This window comes from Trichogramma pretiosum, unplaced genomic scaffold (assembly GCF_000599845.2).
Source record: "Trichogramma pretiosum strain Unisexual culture from Peru unplaced genomic scaffold, Tpre_2.0 scaffold37, whole genome shotgun sequence".
In the NCBI taxonomy this organism is placed as follows: Eukaryota; Metazoa; Arthropoda; class Insecta; order Hymenoptera; family Trichogrammatidae; genus Trichogramma; species Trichogramma pretiosum.
Window position 1 is genome coordinate 652546 of NW_019641622.1, and position 24821 is coordinate 677366.

Below are 24821 nucleotides of genomic sequence, written 5' to 3' on the forward strand. Positions count from 1 at the left end.
TTAATGATAAAAATTGTTACTTTATTTCAGAAGCGAAACCAGCAAGACCGTCGATTCTTCGAACACCCTCGCAGCTGAGCACTGCTGATCTTCGTAACAACGAACGCAACGCCTCGATGACACCCGCCTCTCGATCGTCGCCCAGCACACCTCAAGGTAATCTCGATTTCAAGACGCCCGTAGCACCGATCCGGCGCATCAAGCACGAGGACGCTCTGTCGACCGCCGAAAAGGCGCGTTACGAGGCGCGAGAACGAGCGAGACTCAAGAGCGACGAGGATCTTGGCCTCAGTCCCGAGGATCGATTGAAGCAGCTGCGCATGAAGATCAATCGGCGTCCGCTGAAGCTCGAGATGGATGACGATCCTCAGGCAAAAGCTGCCAAACGATACAGTTTCGGCCTTTACAACAAATCGCCTACGAGCAAACTGCCGACGAGCAAGAGTACCGATAACGTCAAGGCCATTACCAAGAGTCAAGAAATCACGGCGAAGAGTCTGGATGAATTGTTGGTCTCGCCGGACGACGTCGTTGTCAAGCGGGAAAAAAAGAAGTCCAAGGATCCCGAGAGAAGAAAGAGCATTATTCAAGCCGTGTCCGATTTCTTCAAAAAGTCGCCACCTGGAAAAGATGGAAAGGAGGGAAAAGATGGCAATCACAAATTGTCCATGTTCAGACTGACCCCGAAGGGCAAGGATAAGAGCAAGGTGAGCGTTGACACGAAAGGAGGCGAAATTCTGGCAATTGATATTTTTAATGATGATGGTTATCATTTTATAACGGCCAGAATATGCTGCCAAAATCTATAATTTTCGATACAATTAAATTATTTGAAAAAAAAAAAAAAGAAAAACAAACCGAAGAAAACAACAACTCCAAATCCGAGTGCAAGTTTTAACTTATTTTTATTGTCATTTTTCAGTTGTTTAAATCGTATTCGGATGGGTCAGATGTAAGCAATTTATAAATATGTAGTTGTTGACAAAACACACTTTATCTTCCTTATTTGCTCTTCTTCATCATGTGTTGTTGCTCATTTCTTCAAATTTTAGTTATCTTAATTACAGGTACTTTTTCGTTCAGCCTTTTTTATTTTGTCGTGTGTAACCAAATCAACTTGCACTTATAATTAAAAATGAAAATTATATTCATATTTCTACTTAATGTCTAATGATAGATCTGATGATCGATAATACACCTGCAGGAAACTGCAATTTAGCCATTACAAGTATTTAACATTTTTTAATTCATTTTAACTACTGTTTATTCGCAGCTTATGCATACAACTTCTGTTCACGAAGTTGATATTATCTGTAAATACGATTAATAATTTTTTACATTTACAAAAATCACACGACAAAAATGAATTTTTTTTCTTTGCATTTAGCCAAGCTTCTTTTTTTCTTAATCTCAGTTTTGATGTTTCTTAACGCTTTCAGTTCTAATTACTTTTAATAATTTTTTATGCTTGATAAAGTTTTGTTTCGTTGAGTTAGAAAGTTTGTGTGTGCAGAGTTCACCCCCCCTTACCACCCTTGAAATCATTAGATAAACGAGTTTTTTCTTTAATGTAAAATTTTATAAAAAAAACTTGTTGAAGCACCAACACCGTAAAAATATTACATGTACACAATAGTTGTGTCTCAGAGTTTTTTTGTATCATCGCATCTAACCGATTGAATCAGATATACATTTAGTTTGGATTTTGGAAAAATGATCACGTTGTGATCTAGTAATTTTGGGACTCTCTTCGCTGCAAAAGTTTTCACGACTGCGCTCAAAATCACAATTTTTGTTTGACCGGAATCTCATTCGTTCGATTCATTTGTTTATTTATCATCGCATCGAATCAGGTAGTTTTCGAATCGACTTATGAGCGCAGTTCCATCGATCAACAATTTTGCAACGCTAGATTGTCCACTTGGTGAATATTTCGTACGATTTTTAACGCCTCCGGATTTTTATTTTCAGCTTGACAAAACAGGAACATCTCCATTGGATAAACGACCGAAGAGTGTGTGCGAGGGTATGTTGCACATCGGTAACTTCTCGATCGACTCTCTGCCTTCACCACCGCCCGTACCACCTCCGCCGATGGACTACATCTTACCATCTAACGCTTACGGTAAGGGATTTCCCACCCAAATTCCTGTTGATGTTTACATTTCCTCGTGACTACTCGAGTATCTAATCAAATTCACAGAAGACAGTCTATCGGACGAGGACTCGAAAACTGCAATGCTTTCGAGCTCGCAACAGGTGCTGAAAAACGCGAACGGCACCGACGGTTCGAGCAACAGCATATCTCGCCGATACAAGAACGCCAAAAAATTGGCGAGGCAGGCGCAGCTCAAACGTCTGCGAATGGCCCAAGAGATACAGCGCAAACTGGAGGAGACGGACGTCAAACAGCGCGAGCTCGAGAGTCGCGGGGTGAGCGTGGAAAAGTCGTTGAGAGGCGAGGGCGAGTCGTCGGATCGCGAGGAGGCCGATCTGCTGCGCGAATGGTTCGACCTGATGCGCGAGCGGACCGAGTTGCGAAGATACGAGAAGGAGCTGCTGGTCAGGGCTCAGGAGGTGCAGCTGGAGGATCGTCACGATCGACTGCAGCAGGAGCTGAGGGAACGATTGGCCGACGATGGTAGGTTGACACCACCGATGCCCCCACCTGATTAATTCACGCACAATCCTCGCAGGGTAATTAATAATGGGTACAAAAAAAATACAATTATTTTTGTGTGACTGTGCAGATGGGAAGAAAACAAGCGCCGATGTGAAGAAAGAAGGCGAGATCTTAACCGAGATGCTAGAAATCGTTGCGAAACGCGACTCGCTGATAGCACTGCTAGAGGAAGAACGACAAAGGTGCCGTAGACCCTCGTGTCCGACGCATGTTAAAGCGAACTCGACGGCCATTTGGGCTTTCTGGTCGTCGTCGAGTTTCAGATTACTTGTCGCCTACGTTCTTTTGGCCATTTTGCTCGCCTACACGCTTACCACATTTCTCGCTAACTTTGTCGTTCAATTTTACGCTTTTATATTGATTTATTTTCTGTTTCTTTTTTGTTTCAATCACTACTATGCTTATGCATGACCGTTGTACATGGTGCTGTTGTCTATATCTATTTGTAGATACTCTTTGTTACGTAATTTAAAAGAATTTATTTTAATTTCTACGATTCAAATTGTTCAGGAATCGCAACATATTTGTATTGTCTATTCGCGCTCTTTTATATCTATATCTTATGTTATTTATTTTTATACGTATATTTTTTTATTGATAATGTCCACAGTGCAATATTTTCAATTTGTTGTTTTTGTTAGAATTTTATAAAAAATTTTATGGATGAAAAATATTATTATTTTTTTTTAAATATATTTGTTTCACGTATGCACGTCTATATTGACTTGTTTTCTTTTCGCATGATTATTTTGCAAATTCTTTTCAAGATTTATCTCACAGTTTATCACATAGATATCATTTAAGAAGGAACACACATCTTTACGAGAAATTTAACATTTAATATCTTTACTGAAGTTTCAAGAATGAATGAAGTCTGAAGTAGAGTCAAAACTAAATTTATCAATCGTTTTCATTCGCTTATATCGTTTCACTTAACAATTCGAACATTTTTGAAAATCATTCAATTACATTTGCATTTTGAAAATCTATGACTTTTATCCAACTCAAAGTTAAAGGCTTGCTTCGCACACGAGTGAAAAACATCATTCACGGGCAGAGGGTGTTTTATTGGCTTCGCTTAGCATTACACTCCTCTGCAATCAATTGCAGATATCGAAGATTATCGGTAAGCCAAACGCGCTTATCGCTGATCAGTAAAAAACAATGGGATAGGGTTAATAGTTGATGAAGTAAATTTTTCGCGTTGATTATCGTTGAGTTGAAAATTATATTTTATATTTTATCAATCAATTTCTCTGTATTAAAAGCTTTCTTGCACTTTAGTTTTCTTTTTTAGTCTTGTATTTTATAGCTTATTGAATCATACGAAGTATTTGATCCTTGACTAATTATTATTTTTGAATTTAACAGGTATCGGGACGAAGATCGAGATTTCGAATCCCAAATGCAGCAGAAAGGTCTTAGTCTAACACCGAGCAAGATCGGATCCAAGTATTCCGTTTAGTACATTACTCGTAAAATTGTAATTTGTGTTCATTCGACAGAATCGAACTGAGAATAAAATACCCCATATTCATGTTCATTTTCGATTCAGTCCATCATACACCATACTGTGTATTGTCTCGTTGCAATTATTTTTCTTTAAAGGAAATGCGAAAGAATAACTCTACGTCTAAGTAAATTTATTTTTTCACGACGAATTTATTACTTTATATGTTTTGCGTATACGAATGTATTTTTATGTCAAATGATAGCCAGTCTTTAAATGTTTAAGATGAAAAAGATCAATGTAAAGGAAGATGAAAGGTGTTTCATGCTTTCTTAATGAGTGAATTATAAATTAGTGAATTTGTCTGTAGTTTAACACTGTCTCTTTTTACGAAGTATCGCAGTTCGTACCAGAGAATAAGAATGTGTCATGCGTGCAAAACAAAAATGCGGATAAAGAAAAAATATTTTTCTTCCATGATATTGAGCCGATAAATGTGTGATATGTATAGTTCAACGAGAGTGTCTATATTTTTTATGTTCGTTAAGGAAAAAAAAGAGACTGGTAGCGTTATAATAAGATAAGTACGAAGGGATATTGAAACGTTGTAAATTATGGTTCGAAATGATCAATTAAGTCATTGCATAGTCAATTTTTTACGCGAAAAATCATGTTGAGAGTATTTTTAATGATATGACGTGTACCATCCATTCAATGATTATATATCTATTTAAATTTCACGGTACAACCAGCGTATCTATGAAAATCTTATTCCTTCAGAATTTTTATGCAATTAAATTCATTTTTGCAGGTGTGTTACAGCTTGAAATAATCATTTTGCGCACTGCCAAATTTCGGTTTTGCATTTTGTCTGTATTTATTGATTTGAATTATAAAGTTTTTAATGCTAAAAAATTAAACGGCATTTAATTTCGAAAGAGTGCTAGTTAAAAAAAAAAAGAAAAAAGATGTGAAACAATCATGTTCTCAATCAAAACATTAAAATTTTAAGAGAAAAAAATTTACGAACTTAATCATGTGGAATTTAATTGTAATAAAAGATAAATTAAATTTTACTTACACAAGTTACATTGAAAAAATATGTAGCCTTAACGTATACTTATAATATAATTTATAATTCATAAAACCTAGTCGAATGAATAAAAGTCAAAATAGTGTTTTCTTTTATTAAAAATGTATGTGGTTGTATCCCAACAAGATTTTAATCTTCAAATTTTAAAGTAGAGTAATTTATTGAATTAAAACATATATTTGATGCCGAGCTACAGTTAAGTAGTACTTTATACATTAATTCATGTACCTCTGGCACATGTAAATACATACGAACTTTTATTTAACAATTTGCATTAAAAAAAAAACTAAAATATAAGCTTGTATGATTTGTACAAAATAATAAATAAACAGAGTCAACGCAATTGTGTTCTTCTGAGACTTTTCCTTCAATCAAGTATTTCTCATAACTGTGAAAAAAATTATACTAACTTCGACGATTATACACGAACGTTCAACTTTGAGTTGCTTACCATTGCGCTAATTTTAATAAAGCTTTTATATTGAAAAAAAATCAGTAGTATTTATTATTAAAAGTGACATTCATCAAAACTTTTTTCGTACGGTTAACGTAGATGTCAATACTTTTTTTATTAAAAAATAATACATTCAAGTAATCGTATCAACAAATTTTGAATTACCATACGAAATCGTATAAATTATTCAATCTTCTCGTTGAGTCTGCTCTCGTAACCACTCAATGTTCGCATTTTTTTTTACTTTCAACGTAACTCTCGATATCACACGTAATACGATAAATAATTCAGTCGCACGTTTTGCAAATTGGAAAAATACTAGCGTTCGAACACTCGTTAGCAGATGTATTTGCCACCGCGCTGATACCAATCGGGCGGTCCGTCGATTTCCAGGGCCGTTCGCAGCTCGGGTCGCATGTGGTAGGGTTTCTCGTAGCTGCCATCGTTCTGGTCGGCGTCCTCGAGGACGCAGAGCAGAATCGTGTTGAAGCCCGTGGCGAGGAGCGAGAAGACGGGCAGCACGAAAATGAGCGAGCCCAGAGCGATGAAGACCATGAGCACGTTGAGATCCTCGGGCTCGACGGTGGAAGACAGGTAGCCGGAAGTGCAGAACATCGTGAGCAGCGAGATGAAGATGACGCCCATGAAGAGAATCCATTCGGTCATCTGTCACGAACGAATTTTCATTTCAATAAATTATGTTCTTTTTTCTCTTTTTAATAATGATAATGAATAAATCGTACTTTGGCCATGAGCAGACAGCGCTTGGTGTGTCTCGCCAAGTGATCGGCCGCCAACGCGGCGGACTCCATGTAATCCTGGCCGTGAACGGCACACATGGTGATGGCACTGCACATCGTGAATCGCAGCACGACCGCGTCGAACAAATTGCTCACGGTCAGAAGAATGAGCTTGAGGTCGCGGCCCCGTTGGCGGAACGAGTCGATCAACAGCTTGACGATCGTCCCGATTGCCGTTAAAACGCCGAAGATCCAGGCCCCGTGGGTCATGGTGCCAATGTGATACCTACACATCGTAAATGAAAAAAAATTAAAGTCTCGCATTTTCTTGAAAATAAAATGAACGAACGCTTACTTGGCGGCGATCTTGATGAAAGCCGTGACCGTGTCCCGGGACTGATGATGCATCGAGGCCTTGTCGGCGTCCCAGTAGCAGCTGGCGAAGGTGCCGGCGATGACCAGCTGGGCGAAATTCGACACCGACCAGGGTATCCAGCTGCTGGCCACGAAGTTCAGGGCCATCATGAAGTCGACGTGGGCCGGGCGCAGTTCGGGCTCGTCCTCGTCCTCGATCGTCGCGAGGAACATGTGGGTCGTGGCGCCGAACACCACGAGCAGCAGGCCGAGCAAGTAGAACAGCACCGTGTACAGGACGATCTTTCCATTTTGACTCAGTAGTCTGGGTTTTATCAAAAAATAATAAATAAAGGGTGGAATTGTAATTATTAAAAAAATTATGATATTCCTAGTAAAAATGCTCAAAATTAATAAAAGCCTGGTGATCAAAAAATGATTACAATGTTTTATTATACTTTAATTGGCTTGTTTTAGAAATTTTTCTGCGTTACAATCTTGCTTCAAATATTGTGCGAACTTGAAATGACCTAATTATGACAATTTAATTGTTTTAAAAATGTTCAATCACTTTAAATACGATAATCTCATTTTAAGCATCCACCGCGATATGGCGAGTACTTTTATCTCTAAATCTACTAGTGGCAAAGTGAAAACATTTGTATAAGTCAGTTATTGGTTTTTGTCTATATCATGGAGCTCATTTTGCAAAAGGTCATTTGGAATTCGACCGACTTTATTAATCCCCAATAATTTTGATTTAAACGTTTTATCTTAATTTAATTAAAAGCAGTGAGTTTCTTACGCATTTACCGACACGATACATTTCTAAAACTTCTATCTAAAACTTTAAATCCCTTAAAAATACAAATTTAATCGAGTTTAGAAGTGTTGATGACTCAGTAGGGTGGACCGTCCTAAACGATTCACATTTTTGTGGCTTTACTACTTTTTTCAGGAATATAACTATTTTTTTATAACCAAGTGCATGTTTTCTTATAAAAGCTTAGTTTTGTTGCTATCAAAAAGTATTTTAAAAAAATTTTTTCGACGTATGCATAATTTATATAAGCTAACAAAGTGACAATTTATCAAGTAGTTCAACATTAATAAGTCTTGATGATTGGCTTGTTTTTTGTGATTTTCTGTTACAATTATGTTGACAATAATTCAAATGACCTAAAAATGACCCTTTAACTGTTTTAAAAAATTTGAGCCAGTTTTCAACCAAATTTATTATGAGAATACCACTTTACGTTTTTACCGCTAGTTGGCGAGTAACTTGTAACCGTAAATCTGCAAGTGGCAAAGTTAAAATAACTCTATATATAAATTGAAAAATGGAACACTCGGTACTGAACGCTTTTATTTCAAGGTGCTGAAAATTTCTACCAGAGATATGTACGATGTATGGTCAGACTCACTGGCAAGTCTCCTTGACGATGGCCTCGGTCAGGTAGAACCACTCGGTGTGTATGAGCACGTGGGTGAGCACGGCGCTGCAGACCGAGGCGGCGAGCGCGTAAAACGCCCAGACGGTCGGATAGAGGGCGGCCAGGACGATGCAGGTCGCCACGGGCATCCAGCACAGGCCCAACACACCCACGCTGATGTTGCGGAACTTCAGCAGCACCACGACGAACAGCAGCGAGTACAGTGAGGTCAGCAGGACGAAGCCGACGATGATCAGTAGCCTGCGAGAAGGAGAAGAGGAGGAGATAAAATTAACGTTGTTACGAGAATTGCCGTGGATGATATTATTCGCGACGATATACTATAACACACTTGCCTTGAGGTAGTGAGAGCTTGCTCGATTTCATCCGCAACGTCTGGCGGTAATAATTTGCTCGAGTCTCCTGTTACGTAAGCTGCGTGCACGTATGCGTATCGGTGCGCCAGTAGCGATAAATTAATAATAAATTAATAATAATGCGAAAAATGCCGCGCTCGTGAGTTGCAGTTGCGATCGAAATCGATCGAAAAATCAAACTCTTACCGTAAATACCGGTGGCGATCCAGCACGGCAGTACCATCCAAAAAAAGACCGTATAGGCGGTATCGGTCGGGCTCCTTCTTTTCTCCAAAATATTGGGATTGCGCGGGATCAATAGACTGTCGCTCTCCATTTTCACGAGCCTTTTTTAAAGTTCTCTATATAAAAAATTCTAGCGAGAAAGAAAGTAAATAATCGTTAAAAATCTCAATGAATCGTCTCGCGAAATCAAACTCACCTGAGATATTACAAATATGAGCGCTGCAACACCTCGTAACGATCGTCGCCGGTGCCATGGAATTTTCACGCATCACCACTGGAGCCCGTCGACTATAAACGGCGCGACTATTAGACGCGCGCACCGCCACTCTCGTTTATACGCGCTATGCTATACATGCTGTATGTTATGCACTCTCGTATACTTATACGAATGTCATGCAAGAGAAGTTGCAAATCCGAGTCTGTAAGGCTTAAAGCCGATGCTTTTTCACGCATACACGGAGAAGAGGGGGGACGACGATCGCGCGAAGCCGTACGGGCAGCTCGTTGCGTGTGTATGTGCGTGCCGTATGCACAATGTATACATGGCGATATTACGGGGCTTGGATGTATCGTATGCATTCACGATTTTTCTACTACTAAAAGTACACTTTTAATTCACCGTGCAGAGATGCGACAATGTGTAAATTTTCGTCGTCGCTACACCACGACATTTTTTATCCGGAACTGGTGCGAAAAACGCAATTAGATATGACTTTATCGGTAAACGTGACTCACGATCGCGTCGTATAAATACGTACATACACCACAAGCTTATCGATGTACGCAAGCTTTCGTTTTGCTCGGGCAAATAATGCGCACTCGACGTTTTTATAGTCTATATAGCCGACTTGGCTAATTCAAAATTGTTGAACATCTATTTTTTTAAGATGAGAGGAATCATTATATTACTGTATATTACGTTCAAATACTTTGGCGGAGGTAAGAAAAATTCGTAGACAAAAAAACAGTAGAGTACCTTTATTGATTTCAATTCTGATAGTCGACTGTACACCCGAGCCTGCTCGACCTCGCATTGTCGAAGGCCACCACACGTCGATCGCCTCTCACCCTCATCAGGTCTCCATCGAGTACGCCAACCGTCACAACTGCGGTGGCTCGATCCTCGACCGTCACTACGTCATCACCGCGGCTCACTGCGTCCACGGCTTCGATCTCTCGCAGATCACCATCCGCGCGGGCAGCTCGTACCGCGAGAAGAACGGCCACGTGCACACGGTCCAGGAGGCCCACGTCTACGAATGCTACAACCCGTGCTCTCTGGCCCACGACATCGCCATAGTGCGGGTGAAGCCGCCGATACACCTGGGTCCGCGTCAGCGAGCCATTCGGCTGTTCTCGAAGGACGAGCCGCTGGAGGTCGGCGAGTGGGGCACCGTCACGGGCTGGGGCCTCGAGCACGAGAATCACGTGGCCTACCCGGTGAATCTCAAGCAGGCCCAGGTGCCGATCGTCGACTGGGACGACTGCCAGAAGGCCTATCGAGACACGGATGGAATACACGAGGGTCAGGTGTGCGCCGGACATCTGGGCGTGGGTGGCAACAACACGTGCCAGGGTGACTCCGGAGGGCCATTGGTTGTGGCGGGTAAGCTCGCCGGTATTGTGGCCTGGGCTCACGGCTGCGCCGATCCCAAGTTTCCGACGGTATTCACGGAGATCGCATATTATCGCGACTGGATCGATGCGACGATCGGCAAGAATCTGCACTACCGCAAGGAGGACTGCCGATTGGCTTTCATCAGGGAGCAGCAGCTGAGCACCGAGCAGGTCTGCAACAGTTATCTGAATTACATCAGTCCGGATTTCATGAAGGACAAGAACCAGCCATACGAGTTAGAAAACAGTTTTATACAATACAAATAATAATCGATCGTTATTACATGAAATTTCAATAAGAACGTCGTTAATACAACAATAGCACAATTCGACTACATCGTAACATTATTCTCAATAACATTGTCGATACCAGGTGGGGGGTCCCGATCTGGCCATGGCTTCGCGCAGCTCCTCGTTCATTCTGTAGGGTTTGTCGGGGCTGCCGTCGTTCAAGTCCTCGTCCTCGAGGATGCAGAGCAGCAGCGCGTTGAAGCCCGTCGAGAGCATGGCGAAAGTCGGCAGAATGAACATGAGCGAGCCCGCGGCGATGAAAGCGACGATCACGTTGAACTCCTCCGGGTCGATTTCCGGATCGACCGAGCCCAGAGTGAGTATGAGAAGGAGGAAGTAGATGGTCATCGTGCCGATCAGGAGGATCCACTCGGTCATCTGGGCGGGAAGAAAACTCGTTAATTTTGCGTTTATTGCCTTTGGCTTTATTTATTACTATTTATATTATTATACCTTGGCGATGAGAAGACACTTTCTCGTGTGTCTGGTCAGATGGCCCACGGCTATAGCCACGGACTTCTCGTAGTTTTGGGCGTGTATCGCGCACACGCTCACGGCGCTGCACATGGTGAAGCGCAGCACCACCGCGTCGAAGAGATTCGCCACGACGAGCCACCAGAGCTTCTTGTTGCGCCGGTTCTCCCTCAGCTTTTCCTCGAGCACACGAGCGAGCGTCATGAGGCTGTAGAAAGTGCCGAATATCCAGGCGCCATTGGCAGCCGTGCCTATGTGATACTTGCCGACGAGCTTGAAGCACTCGCCGACGACGTTTTTATTTCTATTATCGGCTTCGGCTGGCTCCACCGCTTTGTCGTTCCTCGAGGCCCAGAAACGAGTGGCCATCGTCCCGGCAATGACCATCTGGCCGAAGTTGAGAAACACCCAGGTGACCCAATGCGTGATCATGACGTTGAGCAGAGTCAGCACCTTGACGTAGATCGGCAACTCCTCGAGGCCGTCCTCGTCGAGCACGGTCAAGGTCTGAAGGTAGAGGTGGCCGAAAGTGCCGAGGGTGACCACGAGCAGGCACAGCTTGTACCACATCAGCGAGAACATGACCAAACGACCGTTGGCCCTGAGAAATCTGTCGACAAGAAAAAATGTCCCCTGGAATTAGTTATCGTGGTTTTTCGTGCGATTTTATCCTGCTAGGAGAAATGCTCAGAGGTTAGTTTTTAGCCAGGGAAAAAGTTTTTTGGACATGAAAGGGCCATTATAACTGAATACACTGTACACCACATACTTTATAGAACATACATACATACATACAACCATATAGACTCCGTGTCATACAATTGTTTTCACTTTACCACTTGTAGATTTATAGAAATATATGTACTTGCCATCTAGTGGTGAAAGATTAAATGTTGTCTCATTCAAAGTGGTTGGTTTAACTTGTATGAAACTATTCAATTGTCATTTTTCGATAATTTAATATTCACTCGATATTTGAAACATAATTAAAACAAAAAAGTTGTGAAAAACATACCGATCAAAGTTCATTTATTACGAAAAATTTTAATTTTTCGATCATCAGGCTTTCACTCATGTTGAGCATTTCTACCAGGGTAATAGCTTAAACAAAAAACTTCCTCCCTTTTATACATACCTGCATGTCTCTCGTATTATGGCTTCCGGCAGATAGAACCATTCCGAGTGTATTAGCACCTGGGTGATGATGGCGCTGCAGAGGGTCGTCAGCAGGCCGTAGAGGGTGAAGAAATTCGGCCAGGTGGCGAGGAAGATGACGCTGGCGACGAAGGGCAGCCAGGAAACGCCAAACACGAGGCTGACGAAGTGGCCGACCTTGCGCAAGATCGCCACGTAAGCGAGGCAGCACAGTCCCGCCACGAGCGTGAAGCCGATTATCGTGAAAATTCTGTTGGTATATATAACGTGTATACGTGTATTAGCCGAAGCGTCATTTGAATTGCAAATTTTTGAGCTCTATTGCGTCTCTTGGCGAAACGAATCTTGTTACATTGTAAATAAAAGTACCTGGATACGGTGAGCGTAGCGACGATTTTTGCCGATAAATCCTCCGACAGTATTTTATCGCTGTTGCCGGTCACTCGAGCTGCCATACAGTAAGAATATAATTGTTGAACTCTTCAATGCAGACAAGATCAAAAGTGAAAAAAATTCGAGCTTTACCGAATATCAGCAGGGCAATCCAGAAGCAGACGGTGATCGTCAGGGTATAGATGTAGGTCGAATCGGTAATGCGCCGTCCCTTGCCGAGGATGTTGGGCATTCCCGGCCTTTCGTTGACCAGCAGTAATGTGTCACTCTCCATTTTGCGGACTCGTTCATTAGTAAACGCTGCAGCGATAATTTCACAACGTTGTTGTTATTTTTATGTTTATTATTTTTCCTTCACAATGGATATATTGGCGGCTAATACCGTTGGCGTGAACGTTATATAACGCAGCTGCTGCTGCGCATCGCAATCAACGTACGGTAACGCGTAATGTATCAAAACGTTTTCTCAAACAAAGAGAAATTCAATTGGTTCGAAATGTATTGAGGTACGAAGGGCGGGAAAAGAGAATGTTTGTAAACCACCATCGAATCGAACGATCGATGACCGATAAGAATATAGTGATTTGCTTGCTCACCTCAGCACTTACACTTGGCGAAACTTTGGCAAAAGCTATAATATACGATATATCACAAGCGACTCATGGCGAGATCGACGTTGAAGCACCAAAAGTATACAATTGTCGCAGCTTCGATGTCAATATCTCGCGCGATACTGCGTTTCCACGATATTACGTTTTTCTCGATGCGCTATGTATAACGTTATAACGCGTCGTTCATAACTTCGCGACTGAGAAAAACCTTGTTATGCTCGGGCATGCGAAGGTATGTGTGTGCGTCTATGTGCCTGGCTCTATAGTGCATGCACACACGAGCGCAATGTAGGATTAATAAAGTCACCTGCGAGGATGTATGCATATACGCACGCACGAGTATGTACGTTCCGGTAATAGTGTGAGTGCGCGAATTCTAGAACCGGCTTGACTGCATCTCTATAGCGCGAACGCATCATGGTATAGCAGTTGCGACGTGCAATATGTATGCGTGCGCGTATCTCTTTTCCGAATTTTTCTCTGCATCGGGTAAATCTGCGAGCTTATACGACCACCGAAGAAATTATCATCTAACATACGACCGCATTACAAGATATGTTATGATTATTTTTGTGATATTAACATGTCGGGCCACAAGGGCGAGTACCTGACGCAGGAGGATAAGGGCGCGGAGATTGCCCTGGACCCGAACTCGGTGGTCGTCAACTCTGCGGTCATCAACTCGGCGACTGGGCAATTAAGTGAAAAGCGAAAGGAAAGGTTCATTTGATTTTAGGACGAGGGCAATGCCAATTTTACCAATGCGCTCGAGTTAGATTTCTTTTTATAAATGATTTATTTACCTTCCGCCTGTTTATAAAGAAGCCTATTTTTATCTAATATTAATATTAGTTAAATGCCCAAAAAAAAGGAGACGAGAAGAGCTTTCGAGCGGTATTATAACTAATGAATCTCAAACGTAAAAAACATAAAAAAACGTATACTGATAGAAATTTACGAACTCTGGCATGAAATCCGCTGTGGTTGGCTCAAGAATTATAGGATTTCATGAACCAAGATGACATTATACCTGGGGCAAGAAATTTTTCGTCGTGCGGCAAGAAAATCAAGAATTCTTGTCGCAGGTAAAATTTCGTCTTGGTTCATGCAGAGATTTTATTTGATACTTGATTGATACGAGCGCGTAATAATATGAAATCATACATAAAACGTAGTTAGTCTCAAGTTGTTGTCTCCACGTCGTTGTTTGTGTGCACGAATCATAGATGGAGTCATGAAGCATTCACGCTGTTTTGTCACGGATAGTGGTTGTGACCATGATCACACATGCACTGAAGAAGTATGAAAAGTTTAGAGTGAGTTCATTAAACGATACTCTGGGAATTCTACGACAAACCTCATTCTAATTTTTTAGGCCTGTAAGCTACGCGATAGGAGCTGTACATATACCATAAGCACATAACTCTAATATGAGTATGAAAACATGTTTTCAAAGGTATGAAAAATCACCAGTTTTATTGGTGAGAGTCAATTTTCATAAAATTTCATGTGTCAGCAATTTTTAGAAAATATAGATTTAAGCCCCCTGTTAGCCCTGAACCCATTAAATCCAAAGAAGACGTTTTTTCAACCCTTTATTCGTCCACTGAATTTTTGGTAAAAATCAAAAAATATGCGAGTACCTAATTCTAATGTAAAATTGAATGCCCTTTCAGAATCTGATCTCAGATTTTCGAAAAAATGATTAGGTCAAAAGTTAAACTTGATTTTATAAAAAAAAACGTGATTTTGAAAAATAATTTTTTTTATTTTTCGACTTTCCAAATCGAAACCATTTGAAATCTCAAAAGTTTCGTGCAAATATCGCGTCCTCGATATCTAAACTGAAAGTTAGTGGGGTACCGATTGAAAAAATTAATGTTTGAACATAAAAAATAGCGGTCGAAACTCGCAAAATTGAATGAAAACTCATCGAATTTTTACTCAAAAACGAAGGAATTGAGAAAAAAGTGTATTTTTTAACTTTATTTTCTTCAATCTAAACCCCACTAACTTTTAGTTTAGGTATCGAGGACGCGATATTTGCACGAAACTTTTAAGATTTCAAATGGTTTCCATTTGGAAAGTCGAAAAATAAAAACAATTTTTTTTCAAAATCATGTTTTTTTTGGGTATAATCAAGTGTAACTTTTGACCTGATCACTTTTTCAAAAATCTGAGATCAGATTCTAAAAGAGCATTAAATTTTACATCAGAATTAGTTACTCGCATATTTTTTGTTTGTGGTTTTGCGCATGAAGACAGTGAGATTACGCACAATTGGTGTGGCAAAATTGATCTGTTGGGATATTGAGCGAGCTTTATTGAGAAGAAGATGGATTTCTTTGGGCCATAATGGGCGAAGAGAGAGCTTAGTTGCATCACCTGAAATGAAAAGGGTTTGAGAATTAGTGGTTGAAAGTTTGTGTGCTTGAGATATGATGTGTTCACGGATATTTGGGGATCCTCATTTAAAAACAAGTGATAGAGTTTTAAGAATACTATTGCTGTTTGTAGGGATTGTCTTTTTGTGTGTCCAGTTTCGTGTTGATGCTATGAAGTGTGTGTGGTTATTGAGGCCAATGGCAGAGAATATTTTATAGAGGATGTCTCTGTCTGGAATATTGAGGTCTGTTGGCAGACCTGACAACAAAACCTCGCTGTCGTCTCTTAAATTCGGTGCGCTGTTTAACCGCTTTCGACAGCGTCTTCACTGTGACCCCAAAATTCACTTCACGATTCACGTGCTCCAAACTCGCAAAAAGCTCGCGCTCGAGACGTCTCACAGCTCCGAGTAGCTGCTTGTTGCTCACTTTTTGCACGCCCGAATTTCCGCGTCGTCCGTCTTCCAGGGGAAGATCGGCGTTCAAGCGCGCTCTCTACCTTCAGACTGTCGGACTGTTGATGCCGAGGCGCTCGCCGATGACCGTGTCACTAAGACCAGCTTCCATTAGGCCTTGCAATAAGCCAAGATTGGCATCAGTTAGAACGAAATCATCGAAATTCATTCTGAAAACCTACTATCGACGACAATTCAAAACAGTCTGATGTGCATGCTTGCCTTGCCCACGATATAATAGCTGCAAATCACATGAAAAAAAACGCGTCAACACTAAATTGCCGTCTTAGCAATTTTCGCGTCGCATCTCTCAGACGATTCCCGAGAAATAGAACATAGTGCTTGACTCGACGTGATGCGGTATCTCTTTCATCTCTGCCAGAATTGGCATGGACGTGGCACTTTCATTGAAGCTGTACACTGAAAAGGTCAGCGGGAACTTGATTACTTTCAAAATGTACTGAATGCTGTTTTTACAATGCCATAAGTTGATTTCGAAAAAATGCGACTAATTGTTTTTCAAAAGTGACTGAGTTCCCTCTGAGAAGGCGCTCACTTGTATCAGTCTGAAGTAGGCTCTGAAGGACGGTCTCGTTGAGGGAACTCAGTCTCCTCTATCAAGCAACAACTCATCTCCACGAGACAAATGAATTTTCTTTGCATAGAGTAATGTTATTGTACCCAATAGAGGTTAGTCGTTCTGCTCTAGCCTTTTCAGTGTATAAATTCTGATACCCGAACAATACAACGGCACGAGACCTCTGCCTGCGAATCCCCATTCCGCCCCTTAGCCGCCGTGGGCTCACGCGCCGACCGGCCAGCGGTATAAAATCCAGCGCCGATTCGATTCGGCACGCAGTTCCACCCCTGGACTTACCGGAGTCGAAACTCACTCGCCCACGAGAGCTTGGCCTAGGGAACGTTCATAAACCTGAGTTGTAATGAAATACTCGAGTTTATTATTTTTGCTCCTCTCCAAGCCTCCTTCCCACTTCTACACTGAGATGCTTCACTAGCAACCGCTGGGTGGCGCAGCGCCGGCACCCACAAGCTACTTATCCAACCAGGGTTTAAATACCGGCCAGTTCGAACCTCGGCCTTTCGAATTCGGTCACCCGGTCAGCGAGTGCAGCCTAGACCTTCCGGCCGTAGGGTCAAGCTACTCGTTTGTTTAGAAGCACGGTGCCAGTACGCACGCCTAAATATGTTGTAAATTTTGTAGATACACTGTACATAGATTTTTCATATATATATTAATATTCCGAGGCCAGGGTGAAGGTGCTTGATGAATGAGGTGTGAGAAGCGCGAGATCGGCTTAGAAACAATTTATTTGAGAATATAACATGGATTTAAACTATTTACAAATTATTTCCTCCCTGCTCTCGCCTCAGCTGAGGCGGCTCGGCCGGGCGACCTGCGTATAGAACGCGCCTCTGGCGCGGCAGTTACATATATGCCTATAATCAACATCGTTATCGCAAAATAACACAATTTTTAAAATTGAAAATATCCCATTTGTGGCTTATAAGGCCTGCACATGCGCATGGACTGACCAGTGCACGCGCATTGGCCGTTTTAGGCCAAATCGCAATATTTTTAGGCGGAAATTGAAGGTTTTTTCAATTTTTTCAATATTTCCAGTTTCTTTTGCGCCTTGATGGTATAACCTACAGATTTCTAGTGCTTTCATACGTATTCACTGTAAATTTCAAGAGGATCGGATGAAAATTGACAAAGTTATCGCGAAATAACACAATTTTCCAAATGAAAAATATTCGATTTCACGCTTATTAGGCCTGAACGTGCGCATGGACCGTCAAGTGCACGCGCATTGGCCGTTTTAGGCCAAATCGCAATATTTTTAGGCGGAAATTGAAGGTTTTTTCGAATTTTTTCAATATTTCCAGTTTCTTTTGCGCCTTGATAGTACAACCTACAGATTTCTAGTGCTTTCATACGTATTCACTGTAAATTTCAAGAGGATCGGATGAAAATTGACAAAGTTATCCCGAAATAACACAATTTTCCAAATGAAAAATATTCCATTTCACGCTTATGAGGCCTGAACGTGCGCATGGACTGTCCAGTGCACGCGCATTGGCCGTTTTGGGCCAAATCGCAATATTTTTAGGCGGAAATTGAAGGTTTTTTCGAATTTTTTCAATATTTCCAGTTTCTTTTGCGCCTTGATAGTATAACCTACAGATTTCTAGAGCTTTCATACGTATTCATCGTAAATTTCAGGAGGATCGGATGAAAATTGACAAAGTTATCGCGAAATAACACAATTTTCCAAAGGAAAAACATTCCATTTTACGCTTATGGGGCCTAAACGTGCGCATGGACTGACCAGTGCATGCGCATTGACCGTTGAAGGCCAAATCGCAATATTTTTAGGCGGAAATTGAAGGTTTTTTCAATTTTTTCAATATTTTCAGTTTCTTTTGCGCCTTGATAGTACAACCTACAGATTTCTAGTGCTTTCTTACGTATTCACTGTAAATTTCAAGGGGATCGGATGAAAATTGACAAAGTTATCGCGGAATAACACGATTTTCCAAATTGAAAATATTCCATTTGCGGCTTATAAGGCCTGCACGTGCGCATGGACTGACCAGTGCATGCGCATTGACCGTTTGAGGCCAAATCGCAATATTTTTCGGCGGAAATTGAAGGTTTTTTCAATTTTTTCAATATTTCCAGTTTCTTTTGCGCCTTGATGGTATAACCTACAGATTTCTAGTGCTTTCATACGTATTCACTGTAAATTTCAAGAGGATCGGATGAAAATTGACAAAGTTATCGCGAAATAACACAATTTTCCAAATGAAAAATATTCCATTTCACGCTTATTAGGCCTGAACGTGCGCATGGACCGTCAAGTGCACGCGCATTGGCCGTTTTAGGCCAAATCGCAATATTTTTAGGCGGAAATTGAAGGTTTTTTCGAATTTTTTCAATATTTTCAGTTCCTTTCTCGCCTTGATAGTATAACCTACAGATTTCTAGTGCTTTAATACGTATTCACTGTAAATTTCAAAAGGATCGGATGAAAATTGACAAAAATATCGCCAAATAACACATTTTTAGAAATTCAAAATATTACGTTTCCGTTTAATAAGGCTCCCGCATGCACATTGACCCAATTCAGCCGAATCGCAATATTTTTGGGCGGAAATTGGAGGTTTTTTCAATTTTTTTAATATTTCCAGTTCCTTTCTCGCCTTGATAGTATAACCTACAGATTTATAGTGCTTTGACACGTATTCCCTGTAAATTTTAAGAGGATCGGATAAAAATTGAAAAAGTTATCGCTAAATAACACATTTTTCCAAATTCAAAATATTACGTTTCCGTTTAAAAAGGCTCGCGCATGCACATTGACACAATTCAGCCGAATCGCAATATTTTTGGACGGAAATTGGAGGTTTTTTCAATTTTTTTAATATTTCCAGTTCCTTCCTCGCCTTGATAGTATAACCTACAGATTTATAGTGCTTTGACACGTATTCACTGTAAATTTCAAGAGGATCGGATAAAAATTGAAAATGTTATCGCTAAATAACACATTTTTCCAAATTCAAAATATTACGTTTCCGTTTAAAAAGGCTCGCGCATGCACATTGACACAATTCAGCCGAATCGCAATATTTTCGGGGGGAAATTGAAGGTTTTTTGAATTTTTTAATATTTCCAAATCCTTTCGCGCCTTGATAGTATATTCTACAGATTTCTAGTGCTTTGACACGTATTCACTGTAAATTTCAAGAGGATCGGATAAAAATTGAAAAAGTTATCGCTAAATAACACATTTTTCCAAATTCAAAATATTACGTTTCCGTTTAATAAGGCTCGCGCATGCACATTGACCCAATTCAGCCGAATCGCAATATTTTTGGGCGGAAATTGAAGGTTTTTTCAATTTTTTTAATATTTCCGATTCCTTTCGCGCCTCGATAGTATAACCTACAGATTTCTAGTGCTTTGATACGTATTCACTGTAAATTTCAAGAGGATCGGATAAAAATTGAAAAAGTTATCGCTAAATAACACATTTTTCCAAATTCAAAATATTACGTTTCCGTTTAAAAAGGCTCGCGCATGCACATTGACCCAATTCAGCCGAATCGCAATATTTTTGGGCGGATATTGAAGGTTTTATCAATTTTTTCAATATTTTCAGTTCCTTTCGCGCCTTGATAGTAAAACCTACAGATTTCTAGTGCTTTGACACGTATTCACTGTAAATTTCAAGAGGATCGGATAAAAATTGAAAATGTTATCGCTAAATAACACATTTTTCCAAATTCAAAATATTACGTTTCCGTTTAATAAGGCCCGCGCATGCACATTGACCCAATTCGGCCGAATCGCAATATTTTTGGGCGGAAATTGAAGGTTTTTTTAATTTTTTTAATATTTCCAGTTCCTTTCGCGCCTTGATAGTATAACCTACAGATTTCTAGTGCTTTCATACGTATTCACTGTAAATTTCAAGAGGATCGGATGAAAATTGACAAAGTTATCGCGAAATAACACATTTTTTCAAATTCAAAATATTTCGTTTCCGTTTCATAAGGCCCGCGCAAGCACATTGACCCAATTCAGCAGAATCGCAATATTTTTGGGCGGAAATTGAAGGTTTTTTCAATTTTTTTAATATTTCCAGTTCCTTTCGCGCCTTGATAGTATAACCTACAGATTTCTAGTGCTTTGACACGTATTCACTGTAAATTTCAAGAGGATCGGATAATAATTGAAAAAGTTATCGCTAAATAACACATTTTTCCAAATTCAAAATATTACGTTTCCGTTTAAAAATGCTCGCGCATGCACATTGACACAATTCAGCCGAATCGCAATATTTTTGGACGGAAATTGGAGGTTTTTTCAATTTTTTTAATATTTCCAGTTCCTTCCACGCTTTGATAGTATAACCTACAGATTTCTAGTGCTTTCATACGTATTCACTGTAAATTTCAAAAGGATCGGATGAAAATTGACAAAGTTATCGCGAAATAACACAATTTTNGCACGTCGACGCTCGGTATTCACGTACATCTTTACTCCTCGAGTCAAAGTTCGTTTTACTTGAAAGCCAGCCTGTTGCTCGGCTTCGACTAGATAACATCAGTGCGAGTTAGTTATACGAAAAGTACGCGAGCCTGTCCACCTGCAACCACCGACGCCGCCCAGCACGCTGACACCGTGCCGGCTTTATCGACACCGAGAACACCCTCATCGACACCGAGGACACCCTCGTCGACGCCGATCTCCTCGACGCCGATCGCGCTGACGCCGATCACCCTCACCGACGCCGCACGAGCCGAGGCCAGACCGTCACGGGCCCGCCCTACAACAGACAGCACACCGGCGTCTTCACCCTACCGCCCCGCGAACGACGCCGCCGAAGATAAGAACACCGGTACATAGTAAGCAACATTTATGTAACTAGGATTAAGGTTAAATAAACAGTCTCTTGTGAAATTCTGTGTTATCCTTCCTTCATCTGAGACAAACGCGAGTAGAGTCGAGTCATTAGCTTTCAGTCAGCTGGCATATTTTATTAATAATAAATAGATGGTGGCAAACTAGCCATCACAATATTACGTTTCCGTTTAATAAGGCCCGCGCATGCACATTGACCCAATTTAGCCGAATCGCAATATTTTTGGGCGGAAATTGGAGGTTTTTTCAATTTTTTTAATATTTCCAGTTCCTTTCTCGCCTTGATAGTAGAACCTACAGATTTCTAGTGCTTTGATACGTATTCACTGTAAATTTCAAGAGAATCGGATGAAAATTGACATAGTTATCGCTAAATAACACATCTTTCCAAATTCAAAATATTACGTTTCCGTTTAATAAGGCCCGCGCATGCACATTGACCCAATTCAGCCGAATCGCAATATTTTTTGGCGGAAATTGGATGTTTTTTCAATTTTTTTAATATTTTCAGTTCCTTTCTCGCCTTCTTAGTATAACCTACAGATTTCTAGTGCTTTGATACGTATTCACTGTAAATTTCAAGAAGATCGGATGAAAATTGACAAAGATATCGCTAAATAACACATCTTTCCGAATTCAAAATATTACGTTTCCGTTTAATAAGGCCCGTTCATGCACATTGACCCAATTCAGCCGAATCGCAATATTTTTGGGCGGAAATTGGATGTTTTTTCAATTTTTTTAATCATTTCAGTTCCTTTCTCGCCTTGATAGTATAACCTACAGATTTCTAGTGCTTTGATACGTATTCACTGTAAATTTCAAGAGGATCGGATGAAAATTGACAAAGTTATCGCTAAATAACATATTTTTAGAAATTCAAAATATTACGTTTCCGTTTAATAAGGCCCGCGCATGCACATTGACCCAATTCAGCCGAATCGCAATATTTTTGGGCGGAAATTGGAGGTTTTTTCAATTTTTTTAATATTTCCAGTTCCTTTCTCGCCTTGATAGTATAACCTACAGATATCTAGTGCTTTGATACGTATTCACTGTAAATTTCAAGAGGATCGGTTGAAAATCGACAAAGTTATCGCTAAATAACACATTTTTCCAAATTCAAAATATTACGTTTCGCGCTTGCGGGGCCTGAACGTGCGCATGGGCCGTCCAGTGCACGCGCATTGGCCGTTTTGGGCCAAATCGCAATATTTTTAGGCGGAAATTGAAGGTTTTTCCAATTTTTTCAATATTTCCAGTTTCTTTTGCACCATGATACTATAACCTACAGATTTCTAGTGGTTTCATACGTATTCACTGTAAATTTCAAGAGGATCGGATGAAAATTGGCAAAGTTATCGTGAAATAACACAATTTTCCAAATGAAAAATATTCCATTTTACGCTTATGAGGCCTGAACGTGCGCATGGACCGTCCTGTGCCCGCGCATTGGCCGTTTTAGGCCAAATCGCAATATTTTCAGGCGGAAATTGAAGGTTTTTTCAATATTTTCAATATTTCCAGTTTCTTTTGCGCCTTGATAGTATAACCTACAGATTTCTAGTGCTTACATACGTATTCACTGTAAATTTCAAGAGGATCGGATGAAAATTGGCAAAGTTATCGTGAAATAACACAATTTTCCAAATTAAAAATATTCCATTTCACGCTTATGAGGCCTGAACGTGCGCATGGACCATCCAGTGCACGCGCATTGGCCGTTTTAGGCCAAATCGCAATATTTTCAGGCGGAAATTGAAGATTTTTTCAATTTTTTCAATATTTACAGTTTCTTTTGCGCCTTGATAGTATAACCTACAGATTTCTAGTGCTTTCATACGTATTCACTGTAAATTTCAAGAGGATCGGATGAAAATTGGCAAAGTTATCGTGAAATAACACAATTTTCCAAATTAAAAATATTCCATTTCACGCTTATGAGGCCTGAACGTGCGCATGGACCATCCAGTGCACGCGCATTGGCCGTTTTAGGCCAAATCGCAATATTTTCAGGCGGAAATTGAAGATTTTTTCAATTTTTTTCAATATTTCCAGTTTCTTTTGCGCCTTGATAGTATAACCTACAGATTTCTAGTGCTTTCATACGTATTCACTGTAAATTTCAAGAGGATCGGATCAAAATTGACAAAGTTATCGCGAAATAACACAATTATCCAAATTAAAAATATTCCATTTCACGCTTATGAGGCCTGCACATGCGCATGGACTGACCAGTGCATGCGCATTGACCGTTTGAAGCCAAATCGCAATATTTTTAGGCGGAAATTGAAGGTTTTTTCAATTTTTTCAATAGTTACAGTTTCTTGCACTCCTGGATAGTGTAGCCTACAGATTTTTAGTGCTTCGTTACGCATTCACTGAAAATTTCATGAAGATTGGATGAAAATTGACAAAGTTATCGCGAAATAACACAATTTTCCAAATTGAAAATATTCCATTTGTGGCTTATAAGGCCTGCACATGCGCATGGATTGACCAGTGCATGGGCATTGACCGTTTGAGGCCAAATCGCAATATTTTTAGGCGGAAATTGAAGGTTTTTTCAATTTTTTCAATAGTTACAGTTCCTTGCACTCCTGGATAGTGTAGCCTACAGACTGACCAGTGCATTCACATCAATTCACTGAATGCTCTCTGTTTATAAGGACAAATGTCTGTATGAGTTTTCGCTTTCACGGCCTATTTGGCTATGATCAAAGTGTCTAACTTATATAAAAGAGATGGACCTAAAAGTGAAGCCAATCTATTCGGCCTCTGATTGGTCGACCGCCTTTGACTCGTGTGGAAACGTAGTAAAGTGACATCTACTGTCAAAATAGCAACTTTTTCAAAACTGACTGAAAAATGTACGCGCGCGAAGCGCGCCTAAAAGTCATAACTTCAAAATACCAATGAAAAAATTGACGCGCGCGAAGCGCGTCTTAAACATCTAGTAGAATTTAAGGAGGTACCTCCGTCGAAGAATTACAAAACAGAATCAAACCAAATTATGCTAACATGCTCATTTTTATAATAGGAATGCACTGTTAAAATTTGGTGTAATTTCACTACTTAGTTTAATAGGTATGAGTAAAACATTTTAACATTGTTTCTGATGCAAATGGCGATAATTTTGGCATATCTCATAATTTACAAAACGGATTTGTGTGAAACTTTTTG

At 40.4% G+C, this 24821-nt stretch overlaps 4 protein-coding genes across 11 annotated transcripts in view; 2 read left to right on the forward strand and 2 right to left on the reverse strand.

The window, feature by feature from the left end:
• LOC106657087 (F-actin-monooxygenase Mical) overlaps positions 1-5197 on the forward strand; it is an 83520-nt gene extending 78323 nt beyond the window's left edge. For 4 of the 7 annotated variants that reach the window (XM_023458953.1, XM_023458956.1, XM_023458958.1 and 1 more), the window contains 5 exons: positions 31-707; positions 923-952; positions 1972-2125; positions 2204-2641; positions 2751-3280. In XM_023458953.1, the coding sequence (XP_023314721.1) occupies positions 31-707; positions 923-952; positions 1972-2125; positions 2204-2641; positions 2751-3094 (1643 nt within the window). In that variant the 3' untranslated portion in view covers positions 3095-3280. Of the gene's footprint in view, positions 1-30; positions 708-922; positions 953-1971; positions 2126-2203; positions 2642-2750; positions 3281-4054 lie in introns of those variants that run through there. The other 3 variants (XM_023458957.1, XM_023458959.1, XM_023458955.1) reach the window with 3 other exon arrangements.
• Positions 5198-5806: 609 nt separating this feature from the next.
• LOC106656984 (CTL-like protein 2) lies at positions 5807-9197 on the reverse strand. The gene is made up of 7 exons (XM_014378210.2): positions 9006-9197; positions 8771-8939; positions 8564-8642; positions 8199-8468; positions 6776-7099; positions 6424-6706; positions 5807-6346 (listed from the first exon to the last, which is right to left on the reverse strand). Exons 2-7 carry the CDS (start codon positions 8898-8900, stop codon positions 6017-6019), a joined length of 1416 nt encoding a protein of 471 aa, XP_014233696.1. The 5' UTR covers positions 8901-8939; positions 9006-9197; the 3' UTR covers positions 5807-6016.
• A 39-nt stretch (positions 9198-9236) lies between these two features.
• LOC106656902 (trypsin-7-like) lies at positions 9237-10786 on the forward strand. The gene is made up of 2 exons (XM_014378076.2): positions 9237-9748; positions 9810-10786. Exons 1-2 carry the CDS (start codon positions 9697-9699, stop codon positions 10691-10693), a joined length of 936 nt encoding a protein of 311 aa, XP_014233562.1. The 5' UTR covers positions 9237-9696; the 3' UTR covers positions 10694-10786.
• On the reverse strand, positions 10518-13556 carry LOC106656901 (CTL-like protein 2). Of its 2 annotated transcripts, XM_014378075.2 has the most exons (7): positions 13336-13556; positions 12872-13039; positions 12716-12794; positions 12327-12596; positions 11171-11801; positions 10797-11095; positions 10518-10599 (listed from the first exon to the last, which is right to left on the reverse strand). In XM_014378075.2, coding segments are annotated over exons 2-7 (1422 nt in total). In that variant the 5' UTR covers positions 13014-13039; positions 13336-13556; the 3' UTR covers positions 10518-10598. The 2 variants fall into 2 exon arrangements, with proteins under 2 accessions (XP_014233561.1, XP_014233558.1); XM_014378072.2 differs by lacking the exon at positions 10518-10599 and having other exon boundaries at positions 10658-11095.
• Positions 13557-24821: the final 11265 nt, after the last annotated feature.

Excerpts from the sequence above, each read along its gene's own strand:
- LOC106656902 (XM_014378076.2), top strand. The coding sequence starts at position 9,697 with ATGAGAGGAATCATTATATTACTGTATATTACGTTCAAATACTTTGGC. Across the intron at positions 9,749-9,809 it reads GTTCAAATACTTTGGCGGAG|TCGACTGTACACCCGAGCCT; the intron begins GTAAGAAAAATT and ends CAATTCTGATAG.
- LOC106656901 (XM_014378072.2), bottom strand. The coding sequence starts at position 13,013 with ATGGAGAGTGACACATTACTGCTGGTCAACGAAAGGCCGGGAATGCCC. Across the intron at positions 12,597-12,715 it reads GCTACGCTCACCGTATCCAG|AATTTTCACGATAATCGGCT; the intron begins GTACTTTTATTT and ends ATATACCAACAG. Across the intron at positions 11,096-11,170 it reads AGTGTCTTCTCATCGCCAAG|ATGACCGAGTGGATCCTCCT; the intron begins GTATAATAATAT and ends CTTCCCGCCCAG.
- LOC106656984 (XM_014378210.2), bottom strand. The coding sequence starts at position 8,900 with ATGGAGAGCGACAGTCTATTGATCCCGCGCAATCCCAATATTTTGGAG. Across the intron at positions 8,643-8,770 it reads GATCGCCACCGGTATTTACG|CTTACGTAACAGGAGACTCG; the intron begins GTAAGAGTTTGA and ends ACGTGCACGCAG. Across the intron at positions 6,707-6,775 it reads TTCATCAAGATCGCCGCCAA|GTATCACATTGGCACCATGA; the intron begins GTAAGCGTTCGT and ends TACGATGTGTAG.